Source organism: Bos indicus x Bos taurus, chromosome 22, assembly GCF_003369695.1.
Source record: "Bos indicus x Bos taurus breed Angus x Brahman F1 hybrid chromosome 22, Bos_hybrid_MaternalHap_v2.0, whole genome shotgun sequence".
In the NCBI taxonomy this organism is placed as follows: domain Eukaryota; kingdom Metazoa; phylum Chordata; class Mammalia; order Artiodactyla; family Bovidae; genus Bos; species Bos indicus x Bos taurus.
The window spans coordinates 59845454-59872382 of record NC_040097.1 but is presented as its reverse complement, the minus strand read 5'-3'; the positions used below and the strand labels follow the sequence as shown (position 1 = coordinate 59872382).

Sequence of the window (26929 nt, the reverse complement as noted above, 5' to 3'; positions counted from 1 at the left end):
ATCACAGTGTTTATGATGCAGGCGGACACTCAACCATCTCCACTGAGAGCAGGAAGGGGCCTCAGGGAGAAGGGACATTTAAAGGGGCTTGATTTCATCTTGACGCATTAGTATGAGAAAACTAGGTTTAGTTCTGATTTAACTCTGTTCCTTAATGGACCAAAAAGATTATGACGCAGTTGTTGCAATGCAATAAAATAACTGATACACTCAATTGATTCATTCTGATTTTAGCTTCACCATCTGGTTAAGTTCCACAAGATGGGTATTATTTTCTCTAAAACTCAATCTGTTCAAACCAAGAGGCAGAGCTTAAGAAAGAGTGACTTTGGTACCAGCGAGCTGAGGAGGGGTGTCCGGGAGGTGGTGGGGCTGTGGAAGAAGCCCTGCTGGGGGACGAGGTACTCATCGGCATCCACAACATCCTCCATGTCCTCCTCATCCATCAGGGCGCGGTAGAAGTTGGAGTCCGTAGGGCTTGGCAAATGCATTCTCTCGTCCCCCTGGCACAGAGATTGTGAGACCATCAGAAAGGCCAGAGAGCTGCTGTCCCACTCCCTTGCTATCGAGGTGTGGTCTGTGGTCTGCAGGTGCCTGTATATTTGCCAGTTTAGCTCTAATAACCCGCCCCCTTCCCCCACGGGTTCTCCAAAATACAGTTCCTCCTCCCTTCCCCCATTCCCCACCCCCTGGCTGAAATGAAAACACTGAAAATTCCCTGACGTCCCAAAGTCCTCAAAGGAAATGCAGACAGCTCAGGAGGTAAAAGAGGTGCTGGAGGCACAGCCTTCACTGCGTGCTGTGCTATGTGCAGTAAAAAAGGCACTTTTGTTCTTCATCCCTGCTCCTGGCACAGAATTCCTCAAAGTGAATGTCACTCAGTCACGTTCGACTCTTTGCGACCCCATGGACTGTAGCCTGGCAGGCTCCTCTGTCCATGGAATTCTCCAGGCGAGGATACTGGAGTGGGTAGCTGTTCACTTCTCCAGGGGATCTTCCCAACCCAGGGATGGAACCCAGGTCTTCCGCACTGCAGAGCTCCTAAACCCGTGGAATTTCCTCAGTGTCTCTTATGTTAATGAGGAGATTTTTGGGAGCACTGAAAGATGGGGGCTGGTGACCAGTAGAGCCACATGATTAGAATCCCATGTGAGGGTTAGAACTTTCAGTCTAGACCCTGACCTTCAGTGAGGGCAGAGGGCCTGGGGATCAAATCTACTGGGGGTCAATGATTTAATCATGCCTATGTAATGAAGTCTCCATAAAGGCCCGAAAGGATGAGGTTCAGAGTCTTTCCAGGATGGTGAGCACGTGGAGATTTGGGGAAGAGCAGTGCCTGAGAGAGCATGGAAACCATGCCCTTCCCCTACACCTCCCCTCTGCATCTCTTCCATCTGGCCACTCCTGCATTATATCCATTTATAATCAAGCAGTGGTCTAGTGAGTAGAATGTTTCCTTGAGTTCTGTGAGCTGCTCTAGCAAATAAATGGAACCTAAGCAGAGGGGGAGTGAGAACCTCCAGCCTTTAGCTGGTAGGTCAGAAGCATCTGGACTTGGCACTGGCATCTGATGTGGAGGAGTATGGCCTCTGATGCTGTCCCAGGTGGACAGTGTCAGACTGAGCTGAATTGCAGGACACCAGCTGGTGCTGGAGAAGTGCTTGCCTGGGGGTGTGGGGACCCTCCCCCTAGAACACACACATTCCTGGAACTGCTTCAGGTGCTCTACAATGCATTCTGCATTTATTATTTCACTGAATCTTTAAAGTTCCATGAGCTTGGTTTGGTTAACCTAAAGTGGAGAGTCAAGAATCTGAAGCCAGATTTGCCCCACACCAAAGCCCTGGTTCCCCAGAGACAGATATGAAGCTTTGGCTAAAGGGACCATGAAGATGAGGGGGCGCCAAGTGTGCTGGGCTCACACAGTGGCGGACAGTTGGGGGCCCCATGGTGAACTTGACTTAGTCCACCTTGAGCTGTGCTTGCTCTAATGCCTGACGGTTTCTGGTGCAGCCTGGGAGGCAGCGAGCTGCATCGCCGCGGTACTACAGGGATGTGTGAGCTCACTACAGGATCCTCCTGGGGAGGAGCGGGGGAGCGGACCGTACCTGGATGACAAGGTAGCGCTGGGGGTCTCGGGCCATCTTGGAGAATTCAAGGATCAACTCACGGAACTTTGGGCGACTGTCTGCATCTATCATCCAGCCTGGGGAAGGAAGGAGGGAAGTCAGTTCAGTTAGAACCCTAAAAGAACTGATAAAGATGGCATCCCTGAAAGTATTTATGGGGGGACTCTTTAAGACAAATAAAGGAGGATGAAACCTAATCTTTGTGACAGGTTTTTCAGTCTTGGCAAGCAGGCACTGATTACTGTTTAAAGACCATGATGACGTCACATATTTGAGTCAGAATGGCAATAACATGCTCTAATTTCCTGTGCCTGCCCTTCCAAGGGTCATTACGGTGTCATCATCTTAAGTGACCCAGCAGCCGAATGACAGGCTTCACTTTCTGTGAACTGCTCTGACTGTAGGGAGCCCTGGGTCTCGACTCTCCGTAAAGTTCTCACTTGACATTCAGCCTCATCCACATTCACTCAGCAGTCTAGTAAGTTGGAAACCAGATTTAGGGAAATTTAGGAACTTTCTAAGAAGCTCAGCGCTTGGGAGTGCCATTCCCTGGCATTTCACTGTGTCACACTCAGCAATCACACATGCGCGTGACAGGACGCTCAGTGCCTTCGTGTGGAGGACGCTCCTGTTGACCACACCACTGCATCTGATGACACAACGATCCAGGTCTAGATTAAACATGCTGGAGGAACAGCTGTTGACTGGAAATCCTCATGACCCTGAGAGTTCACATTTGTTTTCTATCAGCAGGACGTCAAGCTATTTTAGGCCAGGCTGCTATGTGACCTCAGACAAACCATGTGACCTCTCTGGATACCAGCTTCCTCAACCTAAAGCAAGGAAGTCACAACTGATTAGCTCTGTGGTCTAAAGTTCAGAAAGGCTCAATACTGACATGGATTTGGCTCTCTCACACTCCCTGGGCTGCTTTCTGTGTAAATTCTCATCATATATGTAATACTACCCCCAGAGCCTACTGAACTTGGGATTCTGACAGCGAAGTAGTGTCACAATCAAGCCATACACTCTTACTTGGATTACAATGTTTACCTGCTACACTGCAGAAGGCCTCACGTAAATCCAATATCTGAAAGGTTTAAGTCAAAGCAGAAGTGTTGATTCTACTAATCTCGTGTGGCTATTCACCGTTAGGCATTTAAAAACAGTCTCTCTGGTAACAGGCTTCAAAATGTGGGGCAGGTTTTTCATTGAGCAACTCAGAGAGCAGAGTGTTTGATACAACAGCTTCTGGGGGCTTCTGACTTGACTTGTTTGCTTGAAAACATCAGCTCACAGTGCTGAGTGTGACATTAGCTCACAGTGCTCAGTGCAGCAGGTATGCGCTTCTGGTGAAGTGCCCTGAGAAGGGGTTGACGAATGTGCCTGCCTATAGGCTGTGATAGAGTGTCTTAGGGAGTCTAAGACCTGGGGTGTGGCTCAGGGCAGCCCAGTGACAGGTCCCGCTGGCCACTCACACTTGACCATGATCATGTAGACGTCGATGGTGCAGATGGGTGGCTGTGGGAGGCGCTCTCCTTTCTCCAGGACAGTCGAGATCTCACTCGCAGGGATTCCATCGTAAGGCTTGGATCCAAAGGTCATCAACTCCCAAACAGTGACTCCTAAGAGGCAGCAGGGGTTGCTTTATGAGTCAATAATAATCACAGCATCTTGTCTTTAGTCATCATTGTTGACATACTGTTCCAACGTTTAAAAACCCCTGTTTCTGTGGCCTTGGGCAATTTGCTCGGTCCTGGAAGCCTCAGTTCAGCGTCTGTCTCATAGGATGGTTGTGAGATCAAACAAGATAACACAACTTCAAAGTTCAGACAATGCCAGGCAAATAGTAAGTAGCCAATAAGTAGCAAACTTTAGTAATAACAGCACAAGACACCACCTCTCTGAGACATGCCTGGTCTATGGAGCAGGAGTTACACAGTCAGACGTGCGCCCCAAGAGACTTAACTAACTATAAATTGTGTTTTTAAAGAATAAAAAAATTAGAGATAAAAACCTCTGTTCCTTTTGATAAATATAAAAACTCCATATTTTAAATTTCAACTTCAATAAATCACCATGATTAAAAAAATTAAAGCAAGAGTACTATTAGAATTGGTGTTTTTTCAGACTGTTCTGAAGTTCTGATGGTCTTTCTACCTAAATGCCTCCCTTGATGGAATTCTCTGCTCCAGAAACACAAATGTGATGAGCAGCATGTCCCCATCTGGACAGCACGATACCCTGGGTGCCTCTAGTGATGAGCATAGTGGGCCTGAGTCTTGAGTCCCCAAACCACACAGGGAGTGCAGGGGGTGGTTCCTAATCTCCAACTAGTCTAACGACCCCTTTTCTTTAGAACTGACCTCTAAATACCATGGATCTGCATGGTGGATTTTCTAAAGGCCATTCCAAAACGGAATGATCTGAATTAACATGCAGATGCAAGGTTGAAGAATGAAGAAAAGCCATGGTCCAGGAACAAGAAAATATTAATAATCCTTCTGTCCTTCCCACCACAGAGTCATTATGGACTTGATCAAAAAAAGAAAATCTCATGTCCAGGTTTAAACTAGGTTTACACATTGCATTTAACACACACACACACAATGACTTCCTAAAGGAAAGCAAACTTTTCAGGTTTTGGGACAAATGGTGAAAGAGGGCCGTGTGTATGCCTGGCTGCGGGGTATGAGTAGGGTTGGAAGTTGGTATGAATTCTCTCTCTTTTCAACTGGTAAGTGGAACATGCAGGTTCCTGACTAAAATATTTTGCCTTGACTAGAGTCTAGAGAGTAGAGTAACAGGATATGTTTTTTAAACTAAAAATTCAGGTTCATATTGTAACAATTCTGATGTACTGCCAGAACAGCAGATCGTAATCACTTGACAGCACAATTTCCACTGAGATGAAAAACATAACCCTGTGCTGACGCTGCTTTCTGATGCTGGTTATAATCACCCAGAGGGATTAAGTCACTGAGTTTGAGAATTTTCATTTACTGGGCAGACGTGGCCCTGCAGTCTGCAAGTGGGCACATGGGGCAAGGGGAGAACACAGGTGGGCAGCTGGGAAAGGCAGGGGCCCATACCACTCTTGACCACGGTCAGGGTTTTAGGTTTTATCTGGAGCATATTTGGAAAATCAAAGAAGGAGGTTAAGCAGAGAAGTAAAAGTCTAATGTAGTTTAAAATATTTTTGCCAGCTGTCTGGAAAATAGATGAATGAGTACAAAACAAGCCCAGAGAAGACCCAGGAGGAGCCCCTGCGTAGTGTCGCTGGAAGCGGGTGTGTGTCACCACACTGGGCTGTGTGGCAACAATGACAATGATGGGTCTGGGTAGAATCACAAACAGGAAAAGCAGCATTTCTCCCTGTCCCTCCAGGGGAGCAGACACTTCTTGAACACAGCTGAAAATAACAAGGTATCAGAATACCTTTGTTTCCTTATCTAGTTCGTCAATTGTAAGCAGCTCAGCTCACAAGTATAAATGAAAATTCACATATTCATTCACAAAGATTTCTGTCTTCATAAAGCTTATACTATAGCAGGAGAGATAGACAAAGGCCCATGACATTTTTAAAAATTTAATAGCAGGAGAGATAGACAAAAATCCATGAAAATCTTAAAAATTTAATTGGAATATTAGGAAGTTAATAATGCTGTAAAAGAAATGCTAAATGGGAGATATCCTGAATGATTCTGTTTTGTGATAATGACAGCATTCCTCTTGGAAACTCCTTATAATTTATTACTCTCCTCAAATACATGTTCTATGGGTGGGTGATTCACCTCTATTGCTTTGATAGCTGGGATAGACTGATGTTCACCATTCAATGCAGATCAGCTGTTTTGCAGCCTTTGGGCTGATTTGGCGGTACAGGGGGGGGCTGACTGCATAACAGTGGGTAGTACCCAGCACAGCAACCAGTGGAAATGCTTTCCTGAAAGGCGAGGCTCTTGAAGGCTCTGGAGCCCCTCTGACAGAGAACAAGACGAGAGCATGAAAGGTGTGTCTGAGGAGAGGGAAGCTGGGCAGAGGACAGAGCACAGGCCGCGTGGGATTTGGAGGAAGAAAGAAGCAGGTCCTGGTGAGATGGCCTTCATGAGAGCTGGAAGCAGCAGCTACTTTCCTCATATTTCCCCAAAGACACACTCTCACAGTGTGTTTTGTCGAGCACAAAGATAACCACTCAGTACACGGAGCTGCGGTCACTGAGTCAGTCCACTGTAGAACCACACCCTCTACCGGAAACACTTCCACACGAAACCTGATTTGTCATCTCCCTTTGGTTCACTTCAAATTCACAGCGAGAGGTTATACCTGCTTGACTTTGGGGTACAGGCATTTCCCAGGTTCACATTCTTTCCCTCTTGTTACTCTCTCTCCTGACAAGCTCACTATTACCTCCAGTGACGCTCAGGAGGACGTTAGACTCAATTTCCTTTTTCATGTTTTCTATTGTAGTCAGTGTCTCGCATGGCAGAGTGTACAAAGCACATCAACAGTGCAAGCCAGCACAGTCTCGGCCTTGATTCACCAGCCTCAGCATTCTGACTCACCATAGCTCCAGACATCACTCTGATGGGTATAAATTCGGTGTAAAATTGATTCCAAAGCCATCCATTTGATAGGGACCTTGGAATGATGAGAGGTAAAAGTAATAAGACAACTATTAGCTTCCTTCTATTGAAAAAAAAAATGACAAAGGGAGAAATTGAAAATGACAAAGGTGAGAAAACCAGGCCACCCACACCCTGCCCCCCAGGCCCAGGGCTCCTTCCCAGCAGGAGGAGAGGTTTGTCTGGCAGAGGACAGGATCTCTGTCAGACCCCAGGACTGAGGAGGGCCTTTGGTCTGTCTGTGGGCTCCTCTACTGAGCTGGGTGCATGGGCTGGTAGCTGGGGACCCTGGTCGTGCCCTGTGTTTGTGGGTGCTTACAGGGCCAGCTGCTTGGAGTCATGCAAGGCAGTGTGAAACTGAAGACGTGTACAGCTGATCTAGAGTGTTCTGAAGGGTGTATCTGGAGACCTGCATCCCTCACTGCTGGGAAAGCCCCCTGGAGAAGCCCCAGGCCTGTCTAGAGGAAGAAGCCAAGTCCATCATGGCCAGTGCCCCTCGGGAGGTCCTGGAACAATCACAGGAAACTTTCCTTGCTGCCAAGTCAGCTATGACATTTCAAGATGTTCTTCTGAAGGGTCTTTACCCTGGAGCAGGAGGTGGAAACCTAACTGGCTAATAGTCCCCTAGAGATGAAGCTGAATTCACATTTACTGCCTTTGGCTTCTGGGTGTGTCAGAAACATCTCTATTCACCTTCCCAGGAAATGCTTCTCCCCAGGCAGCTCTGGAGCCTGGCCAGACCCAGAGCTGGTGGCACTGTGACCTCACCTAGAAGGTCCTGAGAATGGCCCTGAGTTGGTCAGTCTGCTTCAGGAGAGTGTGTGCCTGTCGACAAGCCAGCCGCTCACCTTGCCTCCTTCTGCATGATACTCCTTCTCCTCGGCACCCAGCAGCTTGGCCAGCCCGAAGTCTGTGATCTTCACGTGCTGCGGCGTCTTCACCAGCACGTTCCTGGCTGCCAGGTCCCTATGCACCAAGCGCCGGTCTTCCAGGTAATTCATGCCCTGAAACACAGGGCCACACGGGAGGGGTGGCCGCCTCAGTGCCGCGTTCAGTGTCACGCAACAGTATCTGACCTGAAGTCTACGCGTGGGCGAACTGCCCTCCACAGACACAGTGACTTGGACCTGGCAACATCAGTGACCATTGATCCGCTCCAAGGATGAAGAGGCTAACTGATCTCCATCCAGTTACTCAAGTTTCAAGCTCAAATGAACAAGTAGAAGAGGCCAGCGACAGAGAAGGAGCCCCACTGTAGGGCCAAAACCTGGCCGCATGCTACTCAGAATGGCTGCTGCCTCTTGCCTGGCTTTGCCACCCTGGGCCAGTTCATATGGGGCACTGCCTCCCCAGGGCCCAGGGCTCTCATCACACTGTCCTGGACTATCTTACATGATTCACTACCAGTGAAGGTTTTTGTCCAGTTTTGTTTTTCTTTTTAAATGGAAATCACATGGCTTTTAAATTTGATTTTACAAAGTACCAATCCTCACCCTCTCCCTGGCTGCCTCCATAACTGTGCTAATCAGAATCAAGGCTGTTAAGGATGCAAAAGACCTGTATGCAGAAAACTGTAAGATACTGATCAATGAAATCAAAGATGAAACAAACAGATGGAGAGAAATACCATGTTCTCAAATGGGAAGAATGAATATTGTGAAAATGACTATACTACCCAAAGCAATCTACAGATTCAATGCAATCCCTACTAAGCTACCAGTGGCATTTTTCACAGAATTAGAACAAAAATTTTACAACTTGTATGAAAACACAAAAGACTCCGAATAACCAAAGGAATCTTGAGAAAGAAAAATGGAATTGGAGGAATCAGGCTCCCTGACTTCAGACTACTAGAAAGCTACAGTCATCAAGACAGTATGGTACTGGCACAAAAACAGAAATGTAGCTCAATGGTATAGGACAGAAAGCTCAGAGATAAACCCATGTACCTATGGTCACCAAATCTATGATAAAGGAGGAAAGACTATACAATGAAGAAAAGACAGCCTCTTCAACTGGACAGCTACATGTAAAAGAATGAAATTAGAACACTCCTAATACCATACACAAAAATGAACTCAAAATGGGTTAAAGACCTAAATGTAAGGCTTGCCACTATAAAACACTTAGAGGAAAACACAGGCAGAACGCTCTTTGACATAAAGCATAGCAAGATCTTTTTTGATCTACCTCCTAATGAAGATAAAAACAAAAATAAGCAAATGGGATCTAATTAAACAAAAGCTTTGGCATAGCAAAGGAAACTATAAGCAAAACCAAAAGACAGTCTTCAGAATGGGAGAAAATATTTGCAAATGAAGCAATTGACAAAGGTTTAATCTCCAAAATATATAAGCAGCTGATGTAGCTCAATATCAAAAAAACAAAAAACAAAAAACAACCCCATAAAAAATTGTGGGGGGGAGAGCTAAATAGACATTTCTATGAAGAAGACATACAGGTGGCCATGAAGCACATGAAAAGATGCTCAACATTACTATTAGAAAAATAAAATTGAAAACTACAATGAAGTATCACTTCACACCAGTTGGAATGGCCATTATCAAAAAATCTATAATAATGTTGGAGAGGGTGTGGAGAAAAGGGAACCCTCTGACACTGTTGGTGGGAATGTAAATTGGTGCAGCTACTATGGAGAACAGAATGGAGGTTTCTTAAAAAACTAAAAATAGAGGTACCATATAACCCAGCAATCTCAGTTCTGGGCATAAATCCAGAGAAAACTATGATCTGAAAGGATGCATGACTCTCAAAATTCACTGCATCACTATTTATAATAGCCAGGACATGGAAGGAACTTAAAGGTCCATCAACAGAGGAATGGAAAAAGAAGATGTGGTACATATATACTGTGGAATATCACTCAGCCCATAAAAGGAATGAAATGCCGTCTGTAAAGACATGAATCAGAGAAGGCAATGACAACCCACTCCAGTACTCTTGCCTGGAAAATCCCATGGATGGAGGGGCCTGGTAGGCTGCAGTCCATGGGATTGCTAGGAGTCGGACACGACTGAGCGACTTCACTTTCACTTTTCATTTTCATGCATTGGAGAAGGAAATGGCAACCCACTCCAGTGTTCTTGCCTGGAGAATCCCAGGGACGGGGAGCCTGGTGGGCTGCCGTCTATGGGGTCGCACAGAGTTGGATACAACTGAAACGACTTAGCAGCAGTAGCAGCAGCAGAGACATGAATGGACCTAGAGACTGTTATACAGGGTGAAGCAAGTCAGAAAGAGAAAAAAAAAAAGCATTGTATAATATAGTGGGCTCTAGAAAATGATACAGATGAACTTCTTTGCAAAGCAGAAACAGAGTGACAGATGTAGTGAACAAATGCATGGAAACTAAGTGGGAAGAGGGGATGAACTAGGAGATTGGGATTGACAAATAGACACTGCAGCTAAGTCACTTCAGTCGTGTCCGACTCTGTGCGACCACATAGATGGCAGCCCACCAGGCTCCCCTGTCCCTGGGATTCTCCAGGCAAGAACACTGGAGTGGGTTGCCATTTCCTTCTCCAGTGCAGGAAAGTGAAAAGTGAAAGGCAAGTCGCTCAGTCATGTCCAACCCTCAGCGACCCCATGGACTGCAGCCTACCAGGCTCCTCTGTCCATGGGATTTTCCAGGCAAGAGTACTGGAGTGGGGTGCCATTGCTTCTCCACAAATATACACTACCATATATGAAACCGATAACTAATGAGAACCTCTTGTGTAGCACAGGAAACTCTACTCAATGATCTGTGGTGGCCTAGATGGGAAGGAATCTGAGTGGATATATGAATACGTGTAACTGACTCACTTTGCTGTATAGCAGAAACTATCACAACACTGTAAAGCAATTATACTCCAATAAAAAAAAAATTTGCTTTTCTCAAATTGTTTCTGTACTTAAGAGAGCCCCAGCAGTTTATCTGGAGAAATCTTAGGTATTATTTATTACTCATAATATTGGAATTCTTTTCCCATTAACACCGTCAGTGTTTGAGTAATATGCCAATATGCATAGAAATATAGAAAAATTCTGATTAGTTAATGTTTAATGTATGTGTTATTGATATTACAGACACTTGTTTACTGCCAGGCTTTGATGTTAAGAGATGACTTTGGTATTTACCCCACCCTGCTCCCCGACCGCCTACTAGGCCAAAGAGGATATTACTCTCTACATACACTTCCCTAGATTCAGGATTTATATACATCATATTCCTTTCATGGAAATGTAGTCTGCCCTATAAATTGCCACAAGGCCTTCAGAATGAATAGATCTGAGGAACTAATCTGTGCTGAAAACTGTCCTCTATTTGGATACAATGAATCACCTATGGTTCTCTTCTGGTTGTTCCAGTTGTGAAAGCTCATATAATCTTTCATTCTATCTTCATGGAATAAAATGAGTTAACTGGCCTGTGTTCCAGTTTTGTTTAACGAACCATGTCAAGAGAGAGTTTCTGTTCTCACCAGCTGTATGGAGACCTGCTTTTTCATAACATCTCAAACTGAGAAAAATCTCAAAGATATTGTCAAAATAGATACAAAATTGTCTTTTGTGCTCTGTAATTTGAATTTTTAAAAAACTAATAAATGGATTCTAATATGAAAAAAAAGAAGGCTGTAAGAGGAAGAATATTTGAGAAGCACCCAGCGCAGTGCCTGACATTTAGTGAATTCTCAGACGTGCAGTCCCTTGGTACCCATGAAACTGGTTCCAGGAACCCCTCCCACTGCCACCTCCCAACCAAAATTCATAAATATTCAAGTCCCTTATAAAAAATGGCATAGTATTTGTATGTAACATACACACATCCTCTTGCGTATGTGTACTTTAAATTATCTCTAGATTACTTACAATACCTCATACAAAGTAATTAGTTGTAAATACAATGTAAATGCTGTGTAAACAGTTGCCTGCGCCCAGCAAATTCAAGTTTTGGTGTTTTTTTTCTTAGCTTTCTGGAATTTTCTTCCCAAGTATTTTTGATCCATGGTTGGCTGATTCTGCAGATGCAGAACCATGGATATGAAGGGCTGACTGTGACCCTGACCTCTCATCCTTGTCCACAGCCTCCTTGGTGTTTTTGTTACCTGCCCTTCCTCCCCTGACAGGTGGGGTCACTTCCTGCTCCTACTTCTGGCTTGATGCCCGCCCAGATGAGCTAAACTCCTTTGACCTTCCCAAGCTCTAACCTGTTGTCACAAGCTTGGCAGCCCTCGCTCCCAAGCCAGGCCTGGCAGGCAGGAGAAGCCTATGTTGTTGGGACCACATTCTCTCCCACTTATTCACAGAAGTACCTCTCCTCTCTCCAGTCAGGGAAGTGGACCACACTTCCAGCCTCCTTTACAGCTGACACTCATAACCTCTCCAGGGAAGGGCGGGCATCATGGAAATGCTTATTGAAGGGCAAAAAATAGAAATGCTTATTGAAGGGCAAAAAATGGAAATGAATGGAATTCAACCAACTCTTCATTACTTTTCAGCTTTTTGTACACAGCTGTATTTATTTTAGTGCAAGTGCAGGGAACACTTGTAGATAAGAGTAGATCCCACATTTTCTGGCAAATGCTTTACTTCCTTTTGATACATACTAGGTAAAAACTAAAAATTAACTTGTCATATCAAAGCAAAATGAAAAATTAGGAAGATGAGTGAGTGAGTGAATGAAAGTCACTCGTTTTGTCCGACACTTTGTGACCCCATGGACTGTAGCCCACCAGGCTCCTCTATCCATGGATTTCATCAAGGGATCTTCCCAACCCAAGGATCAAACCCAGGTCTCTTGTAGGCAGATTCTTTACTGTCTGAGCCACCAGGGAAGTCCTCATAAGAAAATAGGGTCTTATAAAGACATTACTAGGAATTAGTCTTGGAGGGCTATTTTTGAGGCCTTTTGTGTTCTTCTTTCCTGTAAAAAGGTGACTGATTTCCAAGTCTCCTTTGTATGATTTAGAAAGCTCCTGAATGTTGAAGATGCTGTTTGATTTAATTGCTTCCCTTCCTAAGATTTCTCAGGTGCCAGGAAATAAGGTTAATCGGCTCATGTCTACTCAAGGGGAAACTGGTAGGTGCTTCCCTGGAGCAGCACTTCCAGGTTAGGAATAGTTATTTATGGATGGAGTATGGAGATGGAGAAAGAAGCAGGGCTTCCAAACACAGAAGGCATTCTACTCCTTGGCTCCTCTCCACCTTCACGGGGTTTCTAGCATCAGCCTTGTCCCCTGAAGGGTTCACTAAACCCACAGGGAGGACAGCAGAGGGCATTTCCAGCTACAATTAACTATCACTATGAACTTCCATTCTGCCTCTTTATATGCCCAACAGAGAATCTGGTACACTGGATACATTTTTAAATAACAGCTTGTTTCAATGCACTGGGATGACGCAGAGGGATGGTACGGGGAGGGAGGAGGGTTCAGGATGGGGAACATGTGTATACCTGTGGCGGATTCATGTTGATATATGGCAAAACCAATATAATATTGTAAAGTTAAAAAAAAATGAAACAAACAAAATAACAGCTTGTTGAAGAAGAATGAGGGTATGAATGAGTGATCATGGCAACTGACAATTCCAAGTCAGGCATGGCAAACTCACCTGTAAAGAAACCTCTCCAGGTACTGGCAGACCCAGCACCCACACAACTGCCCTGAGAGCTGACCCAGGTCCCGAGGCTGAGCTGCTGCTACACAAACCAAGTGCTCTGAGGCCACCATTGGGACTGTGTCCATAATTTCATGCTGGGGTCTCCAAGTGAAACTTGGCTGCTACCACAGAGACTGCCAAATGCCAGATGCCCAGATACCAGAAAATATCCCAATACCCCAGCATTTGGTTCAGTTCGCTCTCTCAGTTGTGTCCAAATCTTTGTGACCCCATGTATTGCAGCACGCCAGGCTTTTCTGTCCATCACCAACTCCTGGAGCTTGCTCAAACTCATGTCCATCAAGTTGATGATGCCATCCAACCATCTCATCCTCTATCATCCCCTTCTCCTCCTGCCTTCAATCTTTCCCAGCATGAGGGTCTTTTTAATGAGTCAGCTGGTCCTATCAGGTGGCCAAAATAGTGGAGTTTCAGCTTCAGCATCAGTCCTTCCATTGAATATTCAGGACTGATTTCCTTTAAGATGGACTAGTTGGATGTCATCTCAGTCCAAAGGACTCTCGAGTCTTCTCCAACACCACAGTTCAAAAGCATCAATTCTTCGCTGCTCTGTTTTCTTTACAGTCCAACTCTCACATCCGTACATGACCACTGGAAAAACCATGGCTTTGACTAGATGGACCTTTGTTGGCAAAGTAATGTCTCTGCTTTTTAATACGCTGTCTAGATTGGTCAGAGCTTTTCTTCCAAGGAGCAAGTGACTTTTAATTTCATGGCTGCAGTCACCATTTGCAGTGATTTTGGAGCCCCCCAAAATAAAATTTTTCACTGTTTCCATTGTTTCCCCATCTATCTGCCATGAAGTGATGGGACTGGATGCCATGATCTTAGTCTTTTGAATGTTGAGTCTGAAGCCAGCTTTTTTGCTCTCCTCTTTCCCTTTCATCAAGAGGCTCTTTAGTTCTTCTTTGCTTTCTGCCATAAGGGTGGTGTCATCTGTGTATCTGAGGTTTTTGATATTTCCCCTGGAAATCTTGATTCTAGCTTGTACTTCATCCAGCCTGGCATTTCACATGATGTACTCTGCATATTAGTTAAATAAACAAAGTGACAATATACAGCCTTGACATATTCCTTTCCCGATTTGGAACTAGTCTATTGTTCCAGTCTGGTTCTAACTGTTGTTTCTTGACCTGCATACAGATTTCTCAAGAGGTAGGTGAGGTTGTCTGGTATTCCCATCTCTTGAAGAATTTTCCACAGTTCGCTGTGATCCACACAGTCAAAAGTTTTGGCGCAGTCAATAAAGCAGAAGTAGATATTTTTCTGAATTCACTTGCTTTTTCAATGACCCAATGGATGTTGGCAATTTGATCTCCGGTTCTTTGGCCTTTTCTAAACCCAGCTTGAACATCTTGAACATCTTGAACTTCCATCTGGAAGTTCATGTACTGTTGAAGCCTGGCTTGGAGAATTTTGAGCATTACTTTGCTAGCGTGTGAGATGAGTGCAATTGTGCAATAGTTAGAACATTCTTTGGCATTGCCTTTCTGTGGGATTGTGATGAAAACTGACCTTTGCCAGTCCTGTGGCCACTGCTGAGTTTTCCAGATTTGCTGGCATATTGAGTGAAGCACTTTAACAGCATCATCTTTTAGAATTTGAAATAGATGAGCTGAAATCCCATCACCTCCACTAGCTTTGTTCATAGTGATGCTTCCTAAGGCCCACTTGACTTTGCATTCCAGGATGGCTGGCTCTAGGTGCATGATCACCCTGTTATGGTTATCTGGGTCATGAAGATCTTTTTTTGTGCAGTTCTTCTGTATATTTTTGCCACTCTTTTTAATATCTTCTGCTTCTGTTAGGTCCATATCATTTCTGTCCTTTATTGTGCCCATAATTGCATGAAATGTTTCCTTGGTATCACTAATTTTCTTGAGAAGATCTCTAGTCTTTCCCCTTCTATTGTTTTCCTCAATTTCTTTGCACTAATCTCTGAGGGAGGCTTTCTTATCTCTCCTTGCTATTCTTTGGAACTCTGCATTCAAATGTTTATGTCTTTCCTTTTCTTCTTTGCCTTTAGCATCTCTTCTTTTCTCAGCTATTTGTAAGGCCTCCTCAGACAACCATTTGCCTTGTTGCATTTCTTTTTCCTGGGGGGATGGTCTTGGTCACTGCCTCCTGTACAATGTCACAAACCTCTGTCCATAGTTCTTCAGGCACTCTGTCTATCACATCTAATTCCTGGAATGTATTTGTCCCTTCCACTGTATAATCGTAAGGGATTTGATTTAGGTCATACCTGAATGGTCCAGTGGTTTTCCCTCCTTTCTTCAATTTAAGTCTGAATTTGGCAATAAGGAGTTCATGATCTGAGCCACAGTCAGCTCCTGGTCTTGTTTTTGCTGACTGTATAGAGCTTCTCCATCTTTGGCTGCAAAGAATAAAATCAGTCTGATTTTGGTATGACCATCTGGTGATGTCCATGTGTAGAGTCTTCTCTTGTGTTGTTGGAAGAAGGTGTTTGCTATGAGCAGTGCATTTTCTTGGCAAAACTCTGTTAGCCTTTGACCTGCTTCATTTTGTACTCTAAGGCCAAATTTGCCTTTTACTCCAGGTATCTCTTGACTTCCTGTTTTTGCATTCCAGTTTCATGTAATGAAGAGGACATCTTTTTTGGGTGTTAGTTCTAGAAGTTCTTGTAGGTGTTCATAGAGCCATTCAACTTCAGCTTCTTCAGCATTACTCGTTGGGCCATAGACTTGGATTACTGTGATACTGAATGGTTTGCCTTGGAAACGAACAGAGATCATTCTGTCATTTTTGAGATTATACCCAAGTACTGCATTTTGGACTCTTTTGTTGACTGGGAGGGCTACTCCATTTCTTCTAAGGGATTCTTACCTACAGTAGTAGATATAAAGGTCATCTGAGTTAAATTCACCCATTCCAGTCCATTTTAGTTCACTGATTCCTAAAATCTTGATGTTTGCTCTTACCATCTCCTATTTGACCTTTTCCAATTTGTCTTGATTCATGTACCTAACATTCCAGGTTCCTAGGCAATATTGTTCTTTATAGCATGGGACTTTTCTTCTATCCCCAGTTACATCATCCACAACTGGGTGTTGTCTTTGCTTTGGCTCCGTCTCTTCATTGTTTCTGGGGTTATTTCTCCACTCTTCTCCAGTAGCATATTGGGCACCTACCAATCTGGGGAGTTCTTTCAGTGTCATATCTTTTTGCCTTTCCATACTGTTCATGGGGTTCTCAAGGCAAGAATACTGAAGTGGTTTGCCATTCCCTTCTCCAGTGGACCATGTTTTGTCAGAACTCTACCATGACCCGCCTGTCTTGAGTGATCCTTCATGGCATGGCTCATAGTTTCATTGAGTTAGACAAGGCTGTGGTCCATGTGATCACTTTGATTAGTTTTCTGTGATTGTGGTTTTCATTCTGTCTGCCCTCTAATGGACAAGGATAAGAGGCTTATGGAAGCTTCCTGATGGGAGAGACTGACTGTGAGGGAAACTGGGTCTTGTTCTGATGGGCGGGGCCATGCTCAGTAAATCTTTAATCCAATTTCCTGTTGATGGGTGGGGCTGTGTTCCCTCCCTGTTGTTTGACCTGAGACCAAACTATGGTGGAGGTAATGAAGATAAGGCGACCTCCTTCAAAAGGCCCTGTGCATGAACTGCAGCACTCAGTGTTCCCGACCCTGTAGCAGGCCACCGCCAACCCATGCCTCTACCAGAGACTCCTGGACACTCATGGGCAAGTCTGGGCCAGTCTCTTGTGGGGTCTCTACTCTTATCTGCTGCTGTGTAAATATAACAATGAAAGGCACCTCCACCCTACCCCTCCTCCTACTCCTGAGATCTTTAAAGGACCAGAGCAATGTTTTCTCAGAGAAGGCTTGGGACAGTTTATGTGTTCTGGAGCAGACAGCCAATCAGCCAGAGGGATTTAAAAGTCAGAGCTAATTACAGGATAAGATTAGGCTCCTTTGAACTTACATGAAACTCTATTCCTCAGTTTCTCTCCCACATAACACAGAGGGCTTGAAAGGCCATCTCAGTGCCCCACACAGTTAAGATTTTAACCAGCACCAAAGATAAGAGCCCTGACACTGCTCGTGAACTCTCAGAATCCAAACAGAACCGCAGGAAGCAACACCAGTGTTTAAGCCCCGTGGGGCCTCTTGGAAATGCATTTCCCTGGTTCTTCTCTGAGATTCTCACTTCAGTTTAAGGGAATATATTTATTTTGTCAGTTAACATAGGACAGCAAAGGTGGATGTTGCAACCATGAGGTTAAAAGGGGATCTGAAGTGCCCCCTTCAGGCTGGGACCTGAAGGCACAGACCTGTGGACACTCCATGAGGGATGTGAAGATGTTCCTGGCACAACACTCACAGAAGAAGGCCCGGGTTGGGTCTGACATTCACAGACGGCTTTCCCAGGCACTGTAGCATCCTGGAGCTCTCAGTAGGAGCCCAGAGGGAGAGGCAGACCTGAGCTGCGTTTCTAGCAGATTTTTTAACCACCGTGTGGGAAAGAGGGGGGATGTGACCTGGGGACTATGGAGACGGCATAAACAGGAAGTGGAGGGCAGGCAGAAGGCTCTGGTAGAGTTCAATGAAGCACAGCCTCCACACCACTGAGCCCTGCCCTCAGGAGAGGCAGGCAAGTGTCAGACTGTCCTGTTCCAGACACCAAGCTTCTGCTGGGCGGGGACAGGAGACCTGCTAGGCTCACTGGTCTGGGGGCACCACTCTGATCTGTGACATCAAGGGCTGGGGAAAAGCACAGATGTGGGAGCAAGGATGCCTGGGATCAAATCTTAGTTTTGCTGCTTATATACTTGAGACCTTGGCACGTTACTTAAACACCCTTACCTCACTCTCTCCACATGTAAGACAGGCTACTCAGAGGATTAAATGAGTTAATCCCTATGGAGCACGTAGGACAGCACCCAGTAGAATGGTCCGTCACTGCTGTGATTGTCATCATTTCCTCCTGGATGTCAAATCCATCCTCTCTACTCCACCCTTTTTGACATGACCTTGAATTAGGCTGCTGCCATGGCCCCCAATACCTGCATGGTGGCCTTGGCTTTCATGATGATGTTGGGGTTGAAGGTCCCTGGGTGGTATTCCCTCCCCTCCTGTCCTGCCCCTCATTCCTCAGCAGCCCTCAGCGTCTCTCCGTCACTGCCCACTGCTCCCTCAGACAACTCCCAGGACAGGGCCTGGTTCTCACTCCCATCAACGGAACCGAGCCACGTCCGGGACTCCAGAGGGTGTGGGGCACCTGCCTCACCACTGCCATCCCCACACCGGGCGCTTGACTGGCAGGCTGAGCCCACCTTGCTGGCCCCCATGTGGCTTGTAGAGCAGCCTCTGGGAATCTGGTCCCCACCTCTCCTGATCTGACCCCCTCATTTCTTCCTGTACTATTAGCTCTCTATGGATCTGTTTTCCTTACCTGTTCATAAGTTTGGGGAGATAAGAAATTTTGTCTTAATTATATATATATTTCACATGATACTGGACACTGACAGATAAATGCTCAAGAAATAACTAAATGAAATGTCTAAGAGCTGATGAATATGCTTTAATCGTACAGCAACTTTTGGCTTTATAAGGACATAATGTAAAGTGATCATTTAGGTTAAGTTCAACTGTAATCTTTTATGGAACAATGTAAGAATGAAAAAAAAAATCCAAATAACTGAAAATATCTATGACTGGATGTGTGTTTGTCTCTGTCCTGTCTGCGGTTTGGTGCCTCGGGGTGCTATGCAGGTGTGTGCTTTGCAGGTGAATCAGCTCTTAGGAGGAGTCTTCTCTGGTCACCACCCTTAAGCTGCACAGTCAGTCAGCGGGGCTGGGGCTGCCTGGAACCTCACCTTTAGGAGTGCTGATCTGGAGAACAGGAAACCTGGGTGGTGTGGGGAAGGGGAGCAGACCTAGGTGCAAAGGTCAGAGCCCCCTGGGCCGGGACAGGAGGCTGTGCACGGGAGCTGCTCGGGATGGTCAGCATCTCCCACACGAAGGCCGAGCGAGGGTGACGGATGACCACTCCTTTGCCAGCATGATTTTCATTCACTCCCGTTAGAGGCAGGACCACCTTCCTCCCCTAACCTGGATGGGTCTTCTCTTAGCTGTTCACATGACCTAAGAACTCCTATAAATGTGTGAACAGTGAAAATACCTGGGGCATTTTCAAATGAACTGAGACCTAACTAAGTGTCCGGTGTGCTTAAGAAATGGGTCCTTTGAATGGAATACCTTTTGAAGTTCATCCTTATCAAGTCTCATCTTATAGAATACACTAAGCGTAGTCTGGTGCTTACGGAGTTGTGGTCAGTTTCTTTCTGACAGCCTCTCCCCTGGATCCCCCTTCCCCAAGAGCTGCCTTCAAATCTCACTGGGGCCTGGTCAAGATCTGAAACTTATCTCTCTGAAAACTAACTTCTGTGAGATCTTAATCCAGGTTAGGTGAAAGAAAGCTCTGTGTCCCAAAGGCTGGAGAAAATGTTAAATGAATCAGCCTGGGGAGCTGATTTACATAGGATTTGCAGTATGCGTTCTGTGGTGCTCCAAGGAACAGCCTGGCACGGCAGCAGTGTTCTCTAAATTGAAGTCCAGCACCTCTTTTGGATTCTAGGATTTTATGACATTATCATCCCATCTAATTATTTTGGAATTTACTAGCTAGTTTAAGTAGCCAGAAAGAATGGACACACTTTCTGAAGCACCTAAGTTACTTCCCGTGAGTGAGAGCTCTGTGTACCTTCATGAGCTGGGAACTTAGGAAGGGGGGATCACGGAGCAGATGATGGGACCACAGCCTTCTGAGACCTGAGTCTAGAATCCACTCTACCCCTGTATGGAAGGGCACCTCTGGTCTCCAAACCCCAATAAGAATCCCCCCAGGCCACCTCTGCTTCTTTTCTTTCTCCTTGTGCCTGGGTGATATAATTTTACTTGTCTTCCTACCAGTTTAGTGAGGACAATGAACCTGTGTAATAGTGTCTGACTTGTCAGCAACGTTTGGAAAACTTCCCAAGAGAGCCTGGGCCTTTGTGAATCAGTGAGGACATTTATAAGTCAATAAATCCCACTTCAAAAATGCCAGCAAGTTTAGTTTCTGGTCAGCCACAAAGTCTTTCTGGGTAGTTTCATTTCTAAGTTTTACAAAGAAAACTGTTTAATACTAAAGGTGAATAGTACCTAACCCAACAGCAAATTTCTCTCCTTACAAGTGAGGAGACCATTGCTTTCCTATGCTGGCAGGATAGATGCTGCACTGATACAGCTGTGCAAGCACAACAGTGAGGTTTCTCTGCTGAAACAGAAAGCAGCGCCATAGAGACAAAAGTTAACGACAGCTGCAACGTGAACGGACTTCAGAGGAAAATGATCTTAAACAGAGTACAACAGGCAGAGCAGTGGATTTAAATAACAAAGTGAAATTCTGAATAATATTATATAGAGCACTATACTGGAAAACTTTCAGGCCCTGGGGACTCAACTCCAGAACCTTGGAAACTCAGGGCTGACCGGGGTCGGGCCAGAGCTGAGTTTGTCCTGCGGTGGGCACTGCCATGGTCAGGTGTTTGCTTTTCCTCATGCTGTAGAAGACTGATTTTGGGGTCAAACAAGCTTCCGTCTATACAGTCTCTGTGGGCAAGCAGATCTGAATGTGGGGTTGCCAAAGAAAGAAGGGGAAAACCTCAAGAATAAGAAAAGAACAAAACCAGGAGATGCTGCTCTAAGGAAAGAGAGTAGATATAGAGCTAGAATATGATGATGTTTCAGCTGAGATTTCAGTCACTAACCTAAATCAGTCAAAGTGCGGGCAAAAACCAGAGGAGTGAGCATGGGATGCATCCTGGGGCTTGAGTGGGCGCTTCACAGGGGCTCTGTGGACTGTCTTCTCTGTCTCGGCTCAACCTCGGAGACAACTCGTCTGCTCCACCCCCAAGTTGTGTTCAACTCCTTGTAACCTGATGGATCATAGCCTGCCAGGCTCTTCTGTTCATGGGATTCTTCAAGCAAGAATACTGGAGTGGGTTGCCATTTCCTCTTCCAGGGGAATCTTGCTGACCCAGGGATTGAACCAATGTCTCTTATGTCTCCTGCACTGGCAGGTGGATTCTTTACCACTGAGACAACTCGCCTAGTAAAAGCCAAAACGGAGCTGTGAATCCCCCAGAGTTACATGCCCAGTTCTGTAACTGGGCAGAACTTGCCAAGGCTGTGTGTCCCCTCACATAAAAATTCACTTTTGTGGAGCTGCAAATTGACACAAGATAATTAGAATGCTAAACATATGGGCACCTGGTGAGCTGTGCTCACCCTTCAGGCAGGAGCAGACAGCTTGGCTGTGCCGCATTCTGGACGCCTGGTCCCATGTGGGCAGCAGTCAGGGTACGACTAACAGCTCACCTCCCTCCCAGTGTCAAGTAAACAAGTATATAAGCCAGATCTTCCCAGGAAGCAAAAGGGGTTAAAAAAAGGAAAGCAAGTTAAGCAAGGTACTAGAGACTGCCTGGCGGAGAAGGCAATGGCACCCCACTCCAGTACTCTTGCCTGGAAAATCCCATGGACAGAGGAGCCTGGTGGGCTGCAGTCCATGGGGTCGCACAGAGTTGGACAAGACTGAAGTGACTTAGCAGCAGTAGCAGCAGAGGCTGCCTGGAGTGGAGGGGGATAACTTTGGCAATTCTCCTGCCTCAGATTATCAGGGAGGAGACTAAGGAAGAATTTCTGAGATTAGAGGTCAGGACATGAATAGACCTCCAGGAAAGACTTTATGTTTAGTGAAACCTATGGCAGGCTAATGACCTCCTCCCCGACATAAGACACTGGGCTGAACAGTGTCTCCAAAATTTCACATCTACCCAGAAACCCAGAATGTGAGCTCAGACACAGGGTTTTGCAGATCTAATTAAAAGATCTTGAGACGAAATCATCCTGGATTTAGGAATGACTGGCACCTTTTACTATGCCAAAGCCTTTGACAGTTTATTGTGATCCACAATGAACTGTGGATCACAATAAACTGTGGAAAATTCTGAAAGAGATGAATCCCAGACCACCTGACCTGCCTCTTGAGAAACCTATATGCAGGTCAGGAAGCAACAGTTAGAACTGGACATGGAACAACAGACTGGTTCCAAATAGGAAAAGGAGTTCATCAAGGCTGTGTATTGTCACCCTGCTTATATAACTTCTATGCAGAGTACATCATGAGAAATGCTGGGCTGGAAGAAACACAAGCTGGAATCAAGATTGCCGGGAGAAATATCAATAACCTCAGACATGCAGATGACACCACCCTTACGGCAGAAAGTGAAGAGGAACTAAAAAGCCTCTTGATGAAAGTGAAAGAGGAGAGTGAAAAAGTTGGCTTAAAGCTCAACATTCAGAAAACGAAGATCATGGCATCTAGTCCCATCACTTCATGGGAAATAGATGGGGAACCAGTGGAAACAGTGTCAGACTTTATTTTTTTGGGCTCCAAAATCACTGCAGATGGTGATTGCAGCCATGAAATTAAAAGGCGCTTACTCCTTGGAAGGAAAGTTATGACAAACCTAGATAGCATATTCAAAAGCAGAGACATTACTTTGCCAACAAAGGTTCATCTAGTCAAGGCTATGGTTTTTCCAGTGGTCATGTATGGATGTGAGAGTTGGACTGTGAAGAAGGCTGAGCACCGAAGAATTGATGCTTTTGAACTGTGATGTTGGAGAAGACTCTTGAGAGTCCCTTGGACTGCAAGGAGATCCAACCAGTCCATTCTAAAGGAGATCAGTCCTGGGTGTTCTTTGGAAGGAATGATGCTAAAGCTGAAACTCCAGTACTTTGGCCACTTCATGCGAAGAGTTGACTCACTGGAAAAGACTCTGATGCTGGGAGGGATTGGGGGCAGGAGGAGAAGGGGACAACAGAGGATGAGATGGCTGGATGGCATCACCGACTTGATGGACATGAGTTTGAGTGAACTCCGGGAGTTGGTGATGGACAGGGAGGCCCGGCGTGCTGCAGTTCATGGGGTCGCAAAGAGTTGGAGACGACTGAGCAACTGAACTGAACTGGTACCTTATAAGAGAGAGGGTGATCTGGACTCAGACCCAGGGAAGGAGGCCACGTGAAGATGTGGGCAGAGATGGGAGTGATGCTGGTACAAGCCGGGGATGCTTGGAGCCACCAGAGCTGGGGAAGGGAGGAAGGATTCTCCCCTAAAGCCTTCAGAGGGGCCATGGCCCTGCTAACACCTTGATTCTAGACTTCCAACCTCCAGAACTGTGAGAGATTAAGTTTCCACTGTGGAAAGCCACCAAGTCTGTCACGATCTTTGGTGGCAGCCCTAGGAAACTAACGCAGTCAGACACAGAAATTACTGCATCTTCATGAGACCGCAGCACTAAGGCGCACAGGCTCCGTCAGGACCATTGTTTAGCGTGGCCGCGTGGTTCCCTCTGTTCCGAAACCAGGGTTGTGGCCGTGACAATGACAGGAGCACTGGGGGGTGGGCGGGTTCTGAGAAGGCGCTCTCCCACTCCTAGGGTGCTGGAGCCTCCGGGGCTGTGGCTGAGACAGTAAGCCCAGTGGCAGCAGAAAAAGAGCGTCGTGCTGCTGCCTGTTTTCCCAGGAGGCAGCCTGCTGCCTGACAGCCTGGTGGAGCCCCCCAATTCTGGGAGAACTGTAAATCCACAGGACCGAGCTGCACTGCTGCGCTGGGTGAGAGGAGCAACCAGGACTTGACAGGGCTGGGAGACGAGGGGCTCCCTGCCTCCCTGGTCTCCTCCAGCTAATAACCGCTCTCCAGGGATGAGGGGTTCGGGGCGGGATTCATCCACAGATTCCATTCATTCAACTGAGTGAAAGGTATACCCACTGTTAGAAGAAACAGAATTAGCAAGTTGGGTTGCAAATAACTGATGCAGTGCTGTGATCAAGAAAGAGAGATCTGAGATGAAAGAAAGTCTTTGTGAGGCCACATGAGCAGCTAAATACCTGCCGCTCAGCTCCTGGCTTCAGCTCACAGTGTAGCCACCTGGTCACTGTCTGCCCACCGCCCCACCGGCTCCTCCCTCAGTCTAGCCTGTTGACAGCGGAACGTATGAGGGGCCTCAGGAAGCAGAAGCAGCATCTGCTGACCTCCTGCCACCACACATCAGAGCCAGCACCTGCCTGTCCACCCAGCACTCTGTCACCTGACAGCCTCAGGTGGGCTGGTTTGCTGGTTTTGTTGCCAGTTCTGCCTGCGTGAAAGCCATACCTCATCCTCTGCTACAAATTACCATAGTGTTCAACAAAAAGAATGCCAGGGAAATAAGACACTAACATGAACCATTCTGAGAGCACCCAACTGTGCAAATGTAGCTGAATAATTAGATTTTCAATGTGGAGTGGGAGGCACTAATCTGACGCCAAAGACAATCAATTCAACTTAATCCAAAATAAAGTCTACACTGTGTCTATGCACGCACGCACGCGCGCGCGCGCGCGCGCACACACACACACACACACACACACACACACACATCTCTCCTGACAAACTCTCTGCTTTCCTAGGACGGAGAATGTAATTGTTGACTTCCTGGTGGTTGTTTTTTGCCCCTTGCCACTGTTCTTTGGGCTCCCTCTAACAATCACATCAGCCCAGGAGGTGCGGGCACAGCAAGAAGCAGAGGTGGCTGCTGGGCCTGCTTTGTGGCCCTGGCTGCTGGCTCTCAGCACTGGCTGCCTGCGAGTTACCTTTGCGATCTGCACACACCAGTTGAGCAGGTACTGGGAGCCGACATTGTCCTTGTGCTCGCGGACGTAGTCCAGCAGGCAGCCGAAGGGCATGAGCTGTGTGATGAGCTGCACGGTGGAGGTCAGGCAGATGCCCAGGAGGCGGCACACATGGGGGTTGTCCACACTGGCCATCACGTAGGCCTCCTGCAGGAGAAGAGGAGAAGGCACATCAGCGCGGCTCCCTGCCGTGGCTACGGGACCAAGCAGGCAGACCCTTCCTAGATTAAAAACCCAACTGGAGTCTAAGTGTGGAAATGGGCACATGAAACATCTAGAGCAGTGGATGTTCACACAGGATCTCTGGCTCGTGAGGCCAAGCAGTGACCAGACATCTGGTGGGCGTAGGCACCCTCTGACTGCAGGTGGCATTCGGCACCACAGAGAGACCGCAGCAGTGCTCGCCACTGGCAAAGTGCTGGGTGAAAACAAGACCCGATGTCCCCAAGTTTGGGTGATGCTGAGTCATTACGAGGACCTCCGCCTCAGAGCCAAAGATGCCTCAGTTTAAAACACTGTTGGGGCGGGTGGCAACCCACATCCTGATGATGACCTGGCCATTGACTAAGGAACCCTCACCATGGGCATCGAGGTGATGGTGACAGCTCTGGGAGGTCAGTCCTCACTTCTCCTCCTCTGTGGTGGGCAGAGGAGGAGCCCCCCCCATCCGCCACCCCACCATCAACACTGCTGGGACCACAGGCACCTCTACCACACACAGCGGAGAAAGAAGGCCTTTCTGTGTACATGTGCCGGCTCTGAAACGGAGAGAGGATGTTATACCTGCAGTGATCACAGACGGTGTGGGCGACCCAGGATTCATCTCTTAAGAGGTGGTCTGTGTTGCTGGCCGCAGTTTTGGGAAAGGAAAACCACTTCCCCCAAGCCTACCCCTGCTGACTCAGAGGCGGCCAGGGCAGAGGCCTGACACAGACTCACGACTACGGATTTCATTTTAACTCTTCTGCTATCCGTGGCTGGAGGAAGCTGACTTCACTTAAACCAAGCGCATAGCTGGGCCTCGTTTTTGTCTAGGAATTAGGGAATCCTAAATTTCTACCAATAAACTCAATCTCTTTCCCTTTAGAGTACAAGGATGCTGACCTTTTATACAGACACAAAAGGGACCACCTCATCTCCAAGAGAAAGTTCAGAGGTGCCTTTCCCGCTCTGCCCACTGATGTGGTTGGGGCTGGGCTCCCTGTGCAGGAGCCAACACAGCCTGGGAGGCGAAGGCACCTGAGGGGGCTGCCGGGAGCTGTGCCTCAGGAGCGGACAGTGAGGACAGAGCAGATGGGTGGAGGGACTGGGGCGAATGCAGAGTCCGAAACACAAATGTCCTCAGTGTCCTAAACACCAGCGTCTGCAGTAACCTTGCCCAGGCCTCACCATTCCGGGGAGGCCCCCACGCCTCCCTGGGCTCTCCTCCCACAGGCCCTGCTGCTCCACCCGCTCACTGCTCTCCCATACTCGCCCCCAGCAGGGGCTTTGTCCGGAATGCCCCTCCACCTCCGCTTTCCCTGGCTGACCCCTCCTCTGAGGGCCTCTGACTCCCATCTAAGCTAAACTTTCCTGGCTTCTTGCAGTTGTTCGCTCAGGGCAGCAGGCTCAGTGCTGCTGGCCAAATTGCCAGAAATGCTGATTCTTGGACCCATCCCGGCGGGTGTGCTGTGTGAGCTGCAGGGAGGGGGAACTTGTTTAGTGTCTCCCTCTCCCCAACACCTGTTCCCCTG

At 46.8% G+C, this 26929-nt stretch overlaps 1 protein-coding gene across 1 annotated transcript in view; it reads right to left on the bottom strand.

Annotated features, from left to right (window-relative positions):
• Positions 1-26929, bottom strand: part of EGFR (epidermal growth factor receptor) — a 221650-nt gene that overhangs the window by 9641 nt on the left and 185080 nt on the right. Inside the window, exons 20-25 of the mRNA XM_027523275.1 lie at positions 25158-25343; positions 7603-7758; positions 6695-6770; positions 3608-3754; positions 2109-2206; positions 336-503 (exon numbers count right to left, since the gene is read on the bottom strand). Of these exons, the coding sequence (XP_027379076.1) occupies positions 336-503; positions 2109-2206; positions 3608-3754; positions 6695-6770; positions 7603-7758; positions 25158-25343 (831 nt within the window). The remainder of the gene's footprint in view (positions 1-335; positions 504-2108; positions 2207-3607; positions 3755-6694; positions 6771-7602; positions 7759-25157; positions 25344-26929) is intronic.